Genomic DNA, 16639 nt, shown 5'->3' with positions numbered 1-16639 from the left:
TGACCAAGAAGGTGGCCCCCCAAAATGACAGTTCCAGCCAGAGAGCTGATCTGTCGTGTTCAAGATGGGTATAAGGTCCTGGGAATCCCCTCTGGACTGGTCTGTCCTCTTGGTTGCTGGGACTTGAGTACCTAATTCCTGCAGTCTGCTCTGTCTCCTTACAGGCTTGGGCTGTCTAATTTCTTTGCTGGAAACCTCCACAGATCTTGCTGAACTCCTGAACTGTGTGTCTTCAAATCTCCAAGCTCTTGTCTTCCAGGTACAAAACTCTGAATTTTTACAGGAAAGGAGTGGGTGTTGATGCTTCTAGCTAAATTACAGCCTCATGTACCCACCACTTACCTGTATGATTCTGGCCTTGATGGCCACACTGGTGGTAAACCTGCTCAGAACTCATCCTTTGTTTCCGAAGAGTGTAGGCCTTGGGAGAATGAATCCCTTTGATGTACTGCCTGTCCTGCAGGTATGAGAAAGAGGCCCTCTGATGGTCATAAGTATGCTGGGGTAGTGTGGGTGTTAGGGTAGGGACATGGCCTCTCACCTCTCTGACAAGGCACAAAATGGGGAGGTGGCATGTCACATTGTGTGTGTGTATATGTCTCTGTGTGTGTGCTGTGTTTGAGTGAATGTGGGGTAGCATACATGTGTGTGAGGAGAAGTGTGATATGGGAGGAAGTAAGGTACATGGTTGTGCATGTGTTTGGGTAAACCGATGTATGTGACAGTCAGGGATGTGTCTTCAGATGAATGTAGGTAGGCGTGCACATAAACATTTGAAAGAGAGAAAGAGGTGGTGAGGGGTGAGCTCCAGGGGGACTGTTGAGAGGGTGTGAGCACCAGGGGGACTGTTGAGGAAGGAAGGCCTGCCTTTGGGAATAGCAGTGTCCATCTGGGTGTTTTACAGACCTGTCCCAATAAAATGGCCTGAAAAAACCTCAAAGGTTGAGCATGGTGGTGCACACCTTTAATCCCAGCATTCAGGAGGCAGAGGCAGGAGGATCTCTATGAGTCCAAAGCCAGCCTAGTCAACATAGCAAGCTCCAGGACAGCTAGGACTACATAAAGAGACCCTGTCTCAAAAAATAACAAACAACAACAATAACAAGGAAGAAGAAGAGGAAGAGGAGGAGGAGGAAGAAGAAGGAGGAGAAGATGACACGACGGAAGGGGAGGGGAGGAAGGGAGAGAGGGAGGGAAAGAGGGAGAAAGGGAGAGAGGGAGGGAGGGAGGGAGGAAGGAAGGGAGGGAGAGAGGGAGAGATAGAGAGAGGAAGGAAGGGAGGGAGGGAGGGAAGGAGGGAAAGAGGGAGGGAAGAAGGGAGGGAGAGAGGGAGGGAAAGAGAGAGGAAGGAAGGGAGGGAGGGAGGAAAGGAGGGAGGGAGGAAGGACAAGCTGGCAGGTGGGCTGCAGCTGTGTAGAGGTCAATGGTAGAGCACTTGCTTAACATGTGTGAAGTTGAGGTTTCCACTCCCAGGACCGCCCCCCCCCCCACACACACACACATACACACAAAAGATGGATTGTCAATGGCTGTGAGTGGAATGCTTCTTCTGGCCAGTGTGCCTCTAGGGACTCCTTTTGCTGGGGTTCTGGGTTTGACTTCCATCACCCATCAAGCGGACAGCAAGCCCCAAAGAGCCAAGAGCGCCAAAAGAGAAGTTCCAGCACCATGCCTGTGGTCCCCGTTGAGCAGGGCAGCTCAGGACTTTGGACCTGGACTTAGGTGGAACTCGGGACTCACCTTCAAGGTGACAAGGAGGTCCTTGGAGAAAGCATGGGACCTGAAGGGATGTGTGAAAGGGGAACAGCATCAATATTAGCTGAGAGAGGGGGGCAAAGATTTGGTGAGGAAACACTGGCAGAGACGAGTGTATGGGGAATCAGGAAGAGACACCGCAGGGCATAACCAGGACCCTGGGGCCTGGGAACTGGGAAAGGGCTTCAGGCATTCCCGTACCACCACTTCTCTGTCCCTCCCCACCAGCCTTCTTAGTAGCCCTGACTAGGGTCTGCACCTCCAAAAGAGGAGCCAGAAAGATGCCCAAGGAAAGAGCCTGGAAGCCCTTTCCAACTGTTCTTCTCATTCTTTACTTCTTAAAAGATAACCACCCCAAGCTATGTGAGGAGGGTGCACACCTATGTCTAAGAAACTGAGGCAGGAGCATTATGAATTCAAGACTAGCCTGTGCTACATAGCCAGGCCCTGTGTAAAAAAAGAAAGTAATAATAATTGTTCCAGATTCTGTACTGAACATTGATGGACTGGGCAGCTGAAGGCTTGTACCATGTCAATGATGCAGGCTTTCTAGGGTTTGTCCGTATTTCCGTATATTCACTCAGTCTCCATATTTAACCAAGAAATCTTTAATGCCAGTTGTGCCTCTAAGCAGCCAGACTGACTTTGCAAGCCACATGACACCATGTAACACCACGTGTTGCTCGTTTCTACTACCCTCTCTGCAGCCTTCACCAATGAGGCGTGTTAAGAAAAAAGGTGTTTTTTGTAAGAGAATGCCTTAGAAGGGCTTGTTACTATAAAATAGTTTAGCTGGTTTAAAAAAGAAAGGAAGGAAGGGAGGAAGGAAGGAAGGAGGGAAGGGAGGGAGGAAGGAAGGAAGGAAGGAGAGAGAGAGAGAGAAAGAAAGAAAGAAAGAAAGAAAGAAAGAAAGAAAGAAAGAAAGAAAGCAAGAAAGCAAGCTGATTGTCAATGGAAGAGTCAGTGCAGAGCCTTGGGCCTGTCAAAGATGATTAATGCTTTGGTTGTTAGCATCTGGCAGGATGTTAGCAGAGGAAAATGTCCAATTTGGTTCTCATCTTGTTCAGTTTGGACCCAAGAATACTTACTAAATGTAGAAACAAGAAGTGCCTGGGCGCAGCAGCGGTGGGACAAATACTCACTAGTGCTGATGGCCACCCAGGGCTCCCTCCCAGGTGCCTTTAGGGAGCACCCCCACCCCTGTGGACTGAGAATGTGGCTCAGCTGGGAGACTTCTTGCCTAGGAGAGATGAGGTCTCATCCCCAGCACCTCATAAAACTATACACAGTGATGCACCCCTGTAACCTCACCTTCAGTGGTGCAACCCTCCCGTAATCCGGGCCTTCAGAGGTGGAGGTAGGAAGACCAGAAATTCATCTTCCGGCTTGAGGCCAGGTGGGGTTACATGAGACCCTACCTCAAAAACCAGTCAATCAATCAATCAATCAATCAATCAAGTGCTCCCATGTTTTCGTAGTCGAAATATCCTTCAACCTCATTCTCACTCCATCACTCTCGATCACCAGTGGGAGCCCACTCATCGGGGAGGAATGTGGTAAGGATGATGGTAAGACTCAGAGAAGCCCTTTGGCAATGTAGGTTTTCTGAGGGGGCAGAAGAAAAGACGTTTCACCATCTCCATCCAAGCTTTCCCTCTCTTCATCAAAGGCATGTAGTTGCCAGTCAGGCCTGGACCCCACGGCATGTGACTGAGACTTAGGAGGGGCTTGGGCACACTCACAGAGTAGACACATTTAAAATCCATAGCCTTCCACGGCTGTGGTTCACATGGGACCCAATGCCACTCCTACACAGACAACACCGTAGTTACATGCGGCAGCATCCTGTTTACAGCCAGGTTAGTGCCAGCCACCCAGGCCATCAGATGGGCAGAGCTCTCCTGGGCACAAGGACAGGGACTCACCAAGCTAGATGCTCACACCCCTAGCAGCCAGAGCTGTGTTTCCCACACAGGCACCCTCATGTTCTGGTGCTGTGGGCTCTGTGCCCCTCTGTCAGTCAGACATGGATGCAGAAGAGCTGTCCCCGGTAGCCACCAACTGGACCAGAGGCACTTCTCCAGGGCCCTTCAGTGTGGCTGCTGCAGCATTTCTCTGTGGTGCCCGCTGAAGAAAATGAATTGAACAAAGTTGATTTGAGCAAAGAATGGTTCCTGCAAAGAATGGGCAACCCCCAAAGCCAGAGATGTCCCCTCTGTCATGTCAGCAGTGTTTGTAGACAGGAAGAGGCTAAAGAAAGATGGAATAGGGATGGAAAGTCAGTAGGCCATTAAAGTTCAGGCAGAGCCGTACATGCCAGGGATTAAGGGCAGAGACCTTGGCTAGTTTCCCTTCCTTCCTCTTTAACCTCCTCCTCTCCTTTGTCCACCCCTTTCTCCTGATTTCTCAGGTCAGAGAAAACCCTTAGTTTCCTTTTGTGACAGCTTCAGCCTGAGTTAATCCATAGGGACCTGTTGGGACTCAGTGCAGGAACTCAGTTCAAGTCACTGTCCCCCCATAAACTTACTTAACACACTTCACAACTGACCTCACCTTACAAATTGTGTAGGGACTGGAAATAAAGCAGGCTGATTTACTGCCTCCCTGCTTCTCTCCACCCATTCAAAGGGCTCTGCCCCAGAACCATCTGCACACAAAATGAAGCAAGCTTGTTGCTAGAGTCCCAGACCGGTGGCCTGATTCCAGTGGTCCTAACAAGTCAGGTCCTGCCACGCATCCCACAAAACAAATGGGAAAAGTAGGGCCTGGAGAGATGCTCAGTGGTTAAGAGCACGTGCTGCTCTTCCAGAGGACTCAAGTTCAATTCCCAGCGCCCGTATGGGGCAATACATGCCTGTAATTCCAGTCCAACGAATCCCGTGCCACCTTCTGGCCTCCAGAGGCACTGCACACACACACACACACACACACACACACACACACACACACACAAACACAGACAGACAGACACAGAGAGAGACAGAGACAGACAGACAGACAGAAGAGGAGGAGGAGAGAGGAGAGAGGAGAGATATGGAACCAGTCTTCTCAACCCATTTTTGGATTACTGACATGGACTCCTAGATTATATAGGGAAAGAACAGAACTGGGTAGGGTAAGGATGTGGGGGTAAGGATATTGGGATAAGGATGTAGGGTAAGGATGTGGGGTAAGGGTATTGGGGTAAGTATGTGGGGTAAGAATATTGGGGTAAGGATGTGGGGGTAAGGATATGGGGTAAGGAAAGGATATTGGAGTAAGGATATGGGGTAAGAATATTGGGGTAAGGATGTGGGGGTAAGGATGTGTGGTAAGAATGTGGAGTAAGGATGTGGGGTAAGGGTGTGGGGTAAGGATGTGGGGTAAGGATGTGGGGGTAAGGATGTGGGGGAGGGATAGCTAAGAATTATGCATAATTAACCAGCCTTGATCAAACTGTGGTTTGGTCAGGGTTAGTCAGGCAGGGCTTCGTCAGTCATAAGATGGCTGCTACTGCCTGCAGGCAGAGAGGGAGTCTTTCTTGTCACAGAGGCTTACCCACCTCACATGTTGCTTCTGGAATCAAAGGGGACTCCCTCAAAAAGTGACTCAGTGCAGAGGAGACAAATGGAGGCAGAGATGTCAGGCTGCAAACCTGTTTGTGGATGATGGGACAGTGAGTTTACACGTGTGTACGGGCCAAAGGACAGCGTTGGTATGGTGACTCGGACACTGTCCACCTTTTTATTCTTCACTCAGAGTCATCCCCTCACTTCCCCAAAAGCACTGTAAACAAGTTATGGCAGGGTGGTTGGGGAGGGGGTGGTAGGTGAGTACGCAGTGTGCGTGGGGAGGTCAGAGATCATCATTTTAGGAGCTGGTCCTCCTTCTGTCTTGTGTTTGAGGCAGGGTGTAGATGTATCCGGCTTGTTAAATAAGAAACACAGAACTGATTGCAGAGTTAAAAACCACGAGGTCAGAGCAAGAGCGGAAAACCTTACCCTTCACTGCTTCTGCGGTTCCTCCTCTCTGCAAGAGACCTACTTCTGTGCGTCCTGTCTATTTAAAAACTTTCTGTCCTGTTTTCTCATTGGTTGTAAACCCAGCCACATGACTTCCTCATCACTGCCTGTTTGTACAGACCTCCAGGTCTTCTATGGTTGGTATTGAGATTAAAGGCGTGTGTCTGCCATGCTGGCTGTGTCCTTGAACACACAGAGATCTGCCTAGCTCTGCCTCCCAAGTGCTGGGATTAAAGGCATGCCCCACTACTGCTCGGCTTCTGCTCTGGCTTGCTCTGACCTCAAGACAACTTTATTGACATACAAATAAAATCACATTTCAATACAAATAATATATCACTATAGCAGGGTCTCTTTTGTTTCTGCTGCCTGGCGCTGGACATCCCTGGCAATTCCTTGAGATAGGGTCCTTCACTGGCCAAGAACTCACCAGCAGGCTAGGCTGGCTGGACTCTGTTCTCTCTCATGTGTTCTGGGGACCGAACTGAGAGGCCACTTTGCTTACAGGCAAACACTCTACCAACAGCTGTCTTCTGAGCCTAACTTCAGGACTCATCGGGTATCTGTAGGCCCAAGGGAAAGGTCAGGACCAACAGCAAAAGCAGCCAGTACTTCCTCCTTACAAGACTAGAAATAGGCCCTCTGCTTCCCTCTGATTGTTTTTAATCAAAAACAGTCTTCTCTCGTATGATACATCCCGACCACAGTCCCCTCCCTCCACTCCTCCCGGCCTGCTCCACCACCTCCCCCTTGCCTCTCTCATCCTCTCTTCTTCCATCTCCCTTCAGAAAAGAGCAGGCCTTCAAGAGACCATGACCAAACATGACAAAACAGAACACAGTAAGACACAGCAACAGCCTCACACCAAGCCTGCCTCTGTTCCTACCCAGCGGTCTCTCATCTCCCTCTCCTTCTTTCTCCTTTTTAAAATGTCTGCTCATGACAAATACGTGCATTTGGAAACATGAGGTTTGGTGGTGGTGGGTTTTTGGTTTTTTTTTTAATTTTATCATAAATGCCAACATTTTTTTCTCTCTCACACAAAAATAAAAGCCAAGCAAAAGCAAAGAGGAGTTTGTGAGGCTGGCTGCCGGCTTCCAGCTAAGATGGAATTTCCTGCTCACCGCTGTCAGCAAAGCCATGACCTTGAGCCACAGAGACAGTTTTGGTAAGTTCAAGACTTGGAGACATGTTTAAGGTGTTAGCATAGCACTGGTGGGAACAGACTCCATGAGACAACGCTTGCTTAATGTGTACAAGGCCCTGAGTCCAAGCCCTAACACCGAAAAGCAAGCAAAGACATAATAAGGTTGTAGATAAACGTTTTATTAGATAATACTAGTCAATAGATAAGTGATAAGATAAATAATAAATAAGAGGAATATTACCATGGTACGAATTTTACTGTTGTCGTGTGGAATCTATTCATCCTTCTCTTAATATCTTAAATAATGTGCAGCATAGACACAGAAAACCGTGGCTATCTGTTCCCTGGTGTCGAGGTGATTGTCCACTGAATAAAGGACTATGTGTCATTCTTATTCACTCACAGCTGGACACGGACAAAGACTATCCCTGCTTTTGAGCCATAAACTAGGACATTTTGAGAAAAGTGCTCTGAGACAGAGGGGAAACACGTTCTTTGGAGTGTGTTCTGTGGAGCACTGTTTTTAACTGTTAGGAAGAGACACTGATAAAGCCACCACTGTGTGCCAGTGACGGAAGAATGGAGTGCTGCTGTAGATTTCCTAGTCGATAATTGGTCTTCCTCCGTCGAGGCCAGCCATGTCACTGATGAAGATGAATCACACAGGAGTTGTGAGGAGGGGCTTTTTTTTTTTTTTTCAGTTTCCTGGGATGAATCAGTGAACAGGTATCTCTCTTTTCCCCCCTCTGCCTGCAATGTCCAAGGCACTTTCATGGGCACTGGGCAGATGGCATGTCAACTTTTGTGGATTTAGAATCTCCTAAGAGATTGGTGAGGTGCACTTCCAGGTGTGTCTGTGAAGACGTTTCCCGAGTAAACCACCCTGAGGAAGGATGACTCACCTTAAAAGTGTGTGGTGTCTCCCACCACTGAGGGTTTGGCTGAGCAGAGGGGAGAGGGGAGTCTGTGCTTTATGGTGTGAGCTGCTTTGCTCCACCATGCCTTTCCTAGCATGATGGAATGACCCCTCTGAAACTGGGAGCCAAGCCCTCCCTCCCTTAGGCTGCCTCTGCCAGGTGTTTAGTCCCGCTGTTGACAACTAACACAGCAGACTAAGCCACTCCCACAACCCACAAGCTAGGCAGAGTCGGCCTTGCCCCACCAGCTGCCAGGTGCCCTCGCCCCACATAGACAGAGCAGGGAGAAGGCAAGCCATTTTCCAGATCCGCTTGCAAACACCCTGTAGCTCTTTGGAAGATTGCTGTGAGAAATAGCCATGTGGGTGACACCCATTTTTAATGAGGCACTCCCATCTAATGAGCTCCAGACTTTATGCAAACACTCATCCCAAGCAAAGAGGTAGAGTAAGACCAACGTGTAAGCACAGAAGAATGCCCAGTTCTGATCCCCTCCCCGTCTGTCATTCAAAGTCAGAGCATTGACACCAGCGGTTTCCCCCTCTTCCCCTAGACTGTAGTTTTCACAAGGTTTGTTAGGCTGGGCATTGTAGACTAAGTTTAATATAGACAAGCCAGCAACTGTCCCACAGGCAGTGTCCAACCCCCTGCATCCATCAAGGATGGGTGAACACTGGATAGGAAAAATCATGGAAGCTTTGAAATGGACAAAAACCTTACCTGATGTGGACAGAAGATCTACAAAGATGGAATCCATGCTTCTGGAATATACTTTCATCATTTTACACCTCTGTAAACTGCAGTCAACTGAAACCCCTAATGATTCCTACTCACACAGGCGCACATTGCTGGTGTCCTCGTGTGAAACTGACCACCGCCCAGAGAACAGATCACACCTGCACCTATTTGTAAAATACCAGTCCCCACTGCTGCCCTGTAATCCCCATTCTCCTTCCATCCATCTGCAACATCTCCCTCATCCTCTCTCTCCCTAACAACTTAAATAAATCACCTATGAGCCACAGTTTTGCCTTTTTTTTTAAGAAGCATCTTTAAAGATTGCATGGGCCAGATCTCCCATTCTGTTTCTTGGGCAAACATCAAGGGCAGACTTCTCTCTGGGAGAGCAGAAGGGATAGCACCCATCCCTATATGGAGTACTTTCTCCTATCTCACACCACATGGGTTTTAAGTTCTTTCTTATGAAGTCAGCTCTAGCCTTCGGCCCTCTCTATCTGAGGGCTGACCGGCAGGGTCCCTTGAGTGTGGATTGTTACAAGAATCAAAGGTCCTTTAGCACCAACCACCCCAGCCATTCAGTTGATTCTCCGGCAGCGAGGAGTTAAAAGCCATGTGTTTGGTAGAGATTGACTTATGCGTGTCTGTCCGCCATCTATCCTATGTATTCATTTCTGATGTTTTTTAAATGTAGGCGCCTGGCATCTGTTTCATTTACTGCTTTTGGAATACGTGATTCACATACTGGAGTCGTGCGTAGAGGAAGAAGAGGAAGAAGAGGACCTGGGGAGTCTCCAGGACTTGCTGTCAGATGACCAGTTTCTCGCCCAGCCGGACCAGGCCCTTTTCCATGCTCTGGATACTTTGCCAACGTCGGAATGCACAAGCCGGAGTGTGGAGTCACCTCAGGTGACACTGAAACACATGAGCCAGAGCTGCAGTCCCATGGGTGTGAGCAGCATGGTTCTCCAGGTGCTGGGCTTCCTGGTGGACACCGCCACAGGCAATAAGGTAGACACACACACACACACACACACACACACACACACACACACACACACACGAGGGGGGGCAGGCAGGCAGGTAGGCAGATGACAGAGTTAATAAAAATGCATAATAGTTAGGAAACTCATAAAGATCACACAGACTGAATAGTGCTGAGGAGTTCCAGAACTCTTTCTTTGTGATTGTTTTGTCAAGGGCAGTTGTGATAGCTTGTCTGCCCCTTGCTGGTCAGCACAGGCGTGACGTGGGTAGTGCAGTGACATGCCTGGTGTGAGGAGAAAGGTGGGTTTGCCTTCACAGTGTTCATACAGTGTGACTAAGCTGTGAGTGCCATTGTCTCCCCAGCCGCCATTGTTAGTTTTTCATCTCACTGATAAAGGGATTTAAAGACGGAGATGGGAAATGGAGACTTTATTGCAGTTACAAGGAATGAGAGTGTTCTGAGCTTAGTGGTAAAGATGGGGGGTGGGAGTCTAGAGATTTAAAACATATATTTTATTAAAATAAAAGTAGAAAAGATGCCACAGGGAGCAGAGGATTCCCTTCCTCCCAGGTGGTGTGGGGCTTGGGCATGAAAGTGGATTCCCTCATTCAGACCAACCACAGAGGAAGTATTTCACCATGGTACTTTTTGTTTTGACCTGTGTGGTCTGAGACAGGGGTGAATAATGTTTAACTTTACCTTTTAACTTTGGTTGCTCGGCACCAGGAAGGACTCACTAGTCATATTTACTCTTAAGCTCTGATCGGGTGTGAAGCCCCTGCCATTGGCTTGTCTTTAATGTTGCCGTTAGGTACAGGCAGTCTGTGGATCATTATCATTTACAGACAGGCTGGTGCAGGGTTTATTCTAATTTATAATCTAGCTATGGAAAGCCAGCGATGGAGATTTCCCATTGTGGCGCTTGAAATCTACCTCTTAATAATAGTGATGATGATTATGATGATGATGATAGTTATTTTCTTGGTATATGTATGTGTATGAATGTGTGTATATTTGCATGTTCTTGTGGAGGGGTACATGTGTGCAGGTGTGTGTGTGTGTGTGTGTGTGTGTGTGTGTGTGTGTGTGTGTGTGTAGGCCAGAGGTTAACTTCAGGTGACGTTTCTCAGGGCTGTCTACCTTTATTTATTTATTTATTTATTTATTTATTTATTTATTTATTTATTTATTTTTCTGGAGCTGAGGATCGAACCCAGGGCCTTGTGCTTGCTAGGCAAGCCCTCAACCACTGAGCTAAATCCCCAACCCCTGTCTATCTTTATTTTGAGACAGCTTATCTCATTGAGCCCTGGGGCTTGCTGATTCAACTAGGCTGGTTAGGGTCCTCCTGTTTCCACCTCCCATCCCTGGAATTACAAGAATGTGCCACTGATCCTTTCACAGTGGTCACCTAAGTCCGTCAGGGGAATGGTGAAGGGTGAGGAACCATATACAGAGGGTGGTAGAGTATCAAGGGTGTAGGATCTCCCCAAATTGACTAGAGATTCCTTTTAGTGCACAGATGGTTTTAGAAGAAGTTTCTGGGTTAAGTTTGGCCAGGCAGAGAAGAATCCTGTCAAAGTTTGGCTGCTTGCTCTTAGCCAGCAAGGTGAGCAGTGACCTTTCACCTCCTGAGCCACAGTTGAACAGGATGGAGAGCAGGATGGAGCATCACTCAGCTATACTGGAAAGACGATGTCACCAGCTGTGTGTTACATGTGAGATACCTGAGGCATGTGAAGGGTGGAGAGATTTTTCCCAAGGTCACCTCTTGGAGAGCTGGCAGAGTGCAGGGTTCACACCCTTTCCCAGGCTGATTTTCTCAGCATCTCTCTTCAGTGAGCCTTCCACTGATGGAATTAGTACTAAATTCAGTGACTTGGTAAGTGTTCGATTCGTGCACATAAATTCCAGAATTTTGCCTCTTCACCTGTTACCTGAGAAACCAGAACAAGGAGCTTTATTCCATAGGGCTATAAAGTTTCAATATGCCAATCACTGAAAAAATGCTTAGAAAATTCCGCACAGTCCAACCAACCACTAGTTATTAATTGTCATTTTCCCATCAAGCTTCCTGCTCCGAGCACCCATTCCTTAACACTCCACCCAATCCCATCGCTCCCCAGAAGTTCATCAACAATGAGGTTTGACTTATGTTCAATTGGCGGAAACAATAGAGGAGATATTAAAAACTTAATTGAACTTGGTAATAAAGTAGTACAAGCAGATGAATGACAGATAATCCAAGGTAATATGCATTAGAGATTAATTAAAGCCTCTCTGTTTCTTCACGCCTGCTGAATTAGCTGTAATGACTTCAACAAGCTAACACCGAAAAGTTACACGCCTCTAATTTTTATTGCGTTCATTATTCGGCATGTGCACTCATCATCGAGAACAAAAAAAAGCATCCCCTCCCCTCCCCCCACACCGCCTTGCATCCCATCTGTACTCATCTGCTGAGAGTTAACACCCCGTGCACTGCACATCTGCAACAGCCTCCTTCTCAGAACAATGGAGCACTGCCCTGCACATAGGATAACAACTAAGTCAGCATTCCAGACTGGCAGGTCCATCTGCCAATCCTGTGGCCACATTCCAACGATTCTAAGATGCCAAGGCATGTTTAAGAGAGAAATCTAAAGTACCGATGACGTCAAATAAGGAAGATTCTTTTTTTAAAGACAAATTATGTTTTTTACTTTCATGTTCTTAGATTTAAAGCAGAGAGAGAGAGAGAGAGAGAGAGAGAGAGAGAGAGAGAGAGAGAGAGAGAGAGAGTGACTATTGTATCAATGCTGGGAGCAAAGATAAAGATAGTTGTTCTGTTACATTTATTGTTGTGTGGTGGGGGGAGGGGAGTTGTGCTCTCGTGGAGGTCAGAGGACAACTCGTGGGAGTTGGTTCTCTCCTTCCACCCTGTGGGTCTCTGAGATCAAACTCAGGAGGCTTGGTAGCAGCTGCCTTTACCAGCTGAGCCGTCTCACTAGCCCAAAGACAGAATTGTGAGGTGCGGTGTGGGGAGAGGGGGGTTACTGTTGCAGCTGGAGAGAGATACTTTGGTGAGTCTTGGCATCTAACGTTTATTGGGGAGAGGGGGGTTACTGTTGCAGCTGGAGAGAGATACTTTGGTGAGTCTTGGCATCTAACGTTTATCTCAGGCACATCTTTGTAAAAGTATATTGACTTATGGGGAATTTATTGAAGAAATCAGACTAAGAGGAGACGCTCATTTCTACTCTTAAAGTCACGCTTTGCAAATTTTCCAAGCCCTCCCAGAGCTGAGGGGCTCATGGCAGGCTCTCCCCAGTTCCCTGTTCCCCTTGTGTAGGCAGGTCAGTGACAGAGGGTACAAGGGCTAAATTAGAGCCCATGAACCCCTGTAATCCCTTACTTCTCAATCTAGTGTCAGCTCAACCAGTGAAGGGCAACTGTTTCACAGTCCCCTACTCACCCCATCCCTGCATCTAATTGTATGTTTGCGGAATGGTGGAGGGGGGTCTTTATGAGAAATTGTCAGCTCCTGGGTGTTTCTCGGAAACTACAGACTGTCACCCCTTTCCTAAAGGCAATCCGTTTGACAATGAGCCGTCTCTCTTGCCTTTTTCCCCCTGGACTGGGTGTCCTCCCATGAAATCTCCACCAGACCTCAAGGATTCCCCTGAGAAATTAGGATCCTCTAGCAGGAGCAAAGTAAATACAGACACTTTCTCTAGGTCCCCGCATGGGGGGCTTCTGTAACCAAGACTAGTGTAACAATGCCCTTTCAAACACTTCTGCCTTGCAGCTCATCCAGGTATTGCTAGAAGACAAGGCCACTGAGAGCACCGTTAAACTCAGCCTTCCCGTGGGACAAGAAGCCCTCATCACCCTAAGCAATGGACAGAGATTTGTAATTCACATATCCGACGTGCCCCAAAGCTCGGAAAACACTTACTGCAGAAAAATCAGCACAAATATGCCAGGTGGCCTGTTGGAGTAGGGCGTGAGGAGACAGGCTTGAATTCTTAAAATATGTATTAGATCCTAAAGTTTTGTATTGATCCAAGAGATTTTATGTATATAATAGATGAAGCACTTTATGTTTGTATGTGTTTTGAGGAATTGCTTTTGATCAAACTATAAACTAATTTGGAGAATGATTCTTTTTGCCTCTTGTTTTCCTTTGGGTCCTGTTGGACAGCTCTCTTTGGGGACAGAACAGAAGACCAATGTAAGCAATTATTAGGAGTGAGGATTAGCTGTTTCCAGAGAAAGATACAGTTTGAGGACTACAAATTGGTGTTTCTCTTCCCCTTTGTTGTGACCCAATCAAAACAGAACTTGTAGAAAACTCCATTAGGCAAGAGGAAGCTCATTGAATTCTCCTGGTACTCCCTGGCATGGCTAAATGCCTGGTTCATTACCCCAGTTTTCAAAGCATGAGGTAGAATTGTAAATTCAAACATGTCTATGATAGGCACCCATGTTCCTTTTGTGAAGCAGAATCTTAAAAATTGTTGAAATTTTGTGTATCATTGCCATACAGATATATTTTCTGCAACTGATTATGATGTTTAAAATGAATTTTAGAATTCATGATTTGCATGGTTTCTGGAGTAAATGAAATGACTTGAGAAATTTTACTGGTCTCTTATTACATGCGAAATGATTTACATTTCATTTAGTTCCACATATGAAGTGAATTAGATTTACCTACAAAATGAATTTAATTTTCCTATATGCATAGTAATGTTAAGAAATAGGAACTGGGTCACACTAGAATTTTCTGTCCTTGGGGCTGGAGAGATGGCTCAGCAGGTGGACGTGCTTGCTGCTCTCTCAGAGGACCCAAGTTCTAGTCCCAACACCCACGTCAGACAGCTTGCAACCATGGGTAGCTCAAGTCCTGGGGATCCAGCACCCTCTTCTGGCTTCTATGTTCACTACACACATGTGTGTATGTATATACACACAAGTTAAAATTTCAAATAAAGATTGTTTAAAAACATTCATCATAGTAGTTTTAGAAGTAATCCTATTTTAGACCCCACTGTAACTCCATCATCTCTGTTCTTAAGCTCTCTGGAAGCAGAAGTTCTTAGAGGTGAATTCAGACACCAATGCTGTCCTTGCTATCCAGAGGCTCTGCATCTCCTTTGCTCACATGTAAACAGACAGTTGGTAGCTGAGTCATCAGGGATGGGGGTGGGGCTACAATAAGGGCTGGTGAGATGGCTGAGCACTGGCTACCAAGGCACTGGCTACCAAGCCTGACTGAGTTCAATCCCTGGAACCCACATGGTGGGAGAAGAGAACGGACCCCCACAAGTTCTCTTCTGACTACCCCAACATGCACAATTAATTAATGAATGAAATGTAAAAAGAAATTAATGAAATAAAATTTTAAAATAATGATAAACAGAGAAATGCAGGCACTGGGGATGTGGCTAGTGGTGCAGCACTTGTGTGCCATATGCAAGATCCTGAGCTCTGTCTCCTGTACCGGAAATTAAATGACCAGTTACTGAGATGGATTGTCCACATGATGAGAATGGGACTGAAGGTTCCTGGAGAGTGGGGCCACAAGGCACCCAGAGGGATTCCTAGAGACAGTAGCTAGGTTTGCAAAGCCACTAGGGCCACATGCCCTGGAGAACTCTACCCTAGAGGAGTGTCATAGTTTAACTCCCAGAGCCCCTTTCTGTGCAGCCAGGCAGGAGGTTGGGGTGCCGTGCAATCACATCAACCTCGTTCCACTGGCCTGCTCCTCAGCAGGATAGAGGAGACAGACAGCCCTGTTCTTGTTGGTCTAGTAGGATGATGCTTGGAGTCCTATTCGCCACTGGACACTAAGTGGGGAATACGGAAGTTAGTGTGGGATACGGAAGTAAGTGTGGGATATGGAAGCCTCCCGCTGTTTGATCACAACAAGAAACCTCTCTACCTCACCCCTCAATTTTGGGTTTTTACCCCAGGGCCAGAAATCATCTGTAGAGGAGGCTCAAAGCTTGTTTTCTGCTGTCCCTGTGCATTGCTTTGCTGCTGTTAACGCCATGAACGACCCTCCAGTTCTGACACAGCCACCGTTGACTTAGCGTTCCTCACGGTCCATGGTTGGCTTGGGCGCTTTGGGTCTAAACCAAGCTTGGATCTCAGTTGTGGTCACTAACAGGCTTGCTGGGTACTGACTGGGCTGGGGTGGCCTTGGCTAGGGTGACTTGACCGTCCCCTAGAGAGCTTCCAGCAAGCTAGCCTGTGCATATTCTCCATCCAGAGGGAGCTCTGGGGAGAGCAGAGAAGGAAATACATAAGTGTGATACCTTTGTTTTATACCTGAGCTCAGAGCCAAAGAGAAAGTGGTATTAACAGATGTGAGCATGGGGGTTGTCCAGCCTCTGGAACTGCCACAGGTCATTTCACCATACACTTCATGGACTTCAACTCACTCCAACTAACGGCTAGACAATTTCCCCAATCATCATTAGGACAGCCTGAACTGCCGCTCAAGGATATCAGATGGGAGGGAAGACCCTGAGTTTCTGCAGACCCCGTGTCACTGCTGTGGGTTACTGAACTCACGACACAGCAAAAACACAGGCTCCCTAGGAATGCACACTAGCAACAGTACTTTCTTGAGCACTCATTGGAAATAGGAATAATGACGAGACCCTGCACAGACAGGAATCTCCCCAAGGCACAGCGCCGTTTGTCAATGTGGAGCTTATAGCAAGAGAGACATATCACATCTCTCACCGGGGTAATACTAGCTACACCCACAGACATCTTGGAACATAAATTTTCCCTCATGATGATAAGTTAGAAACCCACTAACATTCTGGCAGCAGACAGATTTCCCGGAAAGGGATATTTGATTTAAAATTTATGGCAATATGTTCCAAAATTAAGTATTTGTCATAGATTTATTCTTTTCCCAGGTACCATGAATAAATAAGCAAGCCCCTGGTCCAATGAAGCTTATGTACCAGGTAGGGAAAGGCAGACACTGAATCAATAAACAAAGCCGGACAACTTAGTCGGTGGTAAGTGTTAGAGTTAAAATACCACAGAGGGGCCAGCGACGACAAGAGGCTTCCTCAAGGACACTGGAGCA

The 16639-nt window shown here is 47.2% G+C and overlaps 1 protein-coding gene across 1 annotated transcript in view; it reads left to right on the top strand.

Annotated features, from left to right (window-relative positions):
- The window catches only part of Rfx8 (regulatory factor X8), a 65837-nt gene extending 51695 nt beyond the window's left edge, over positions 1 to 14142 (top strand). The window contains exons 12-15 of the mRNA XM_036168242.1: positions 165 to 259; positions 6810 to 6924; positions 9253 to 9569; positions 13334 to 14142. Coding sequence (XP_036024135.1) covers positions 165 to 259; positions 6810 to 6924; positions 9253 to 9569; positions 13334 to 13528 — 722 coding nt within the window. The 3' untranslated portion in view covers positions 13529 to 14142. The remainder of the gene's footprint in view (positions 1 to 164; positions 260 to 6809; positions 6925 to 9252; positions 9570 to 13333) is intronic.
- Positions 14143 to 16639: the final 2497 nt, after the last annotated feature.

This window comes from Onychomys torridus, chromosome 18, assembly GCF_903995425.1.
Source record: "Onychomys torridus chromosome 18, mOncTor1.1, whole genome shotgun sequence".
Lineage (NCBI taxonomy): Eukaryota > Metazoa > Chordata > Mammalia > Rodentia > Cricetidae > Onychomys > Onychomys torridus.
This window is presented reverse-complemented; position numbering and strand designations above follow the sequence as displayed.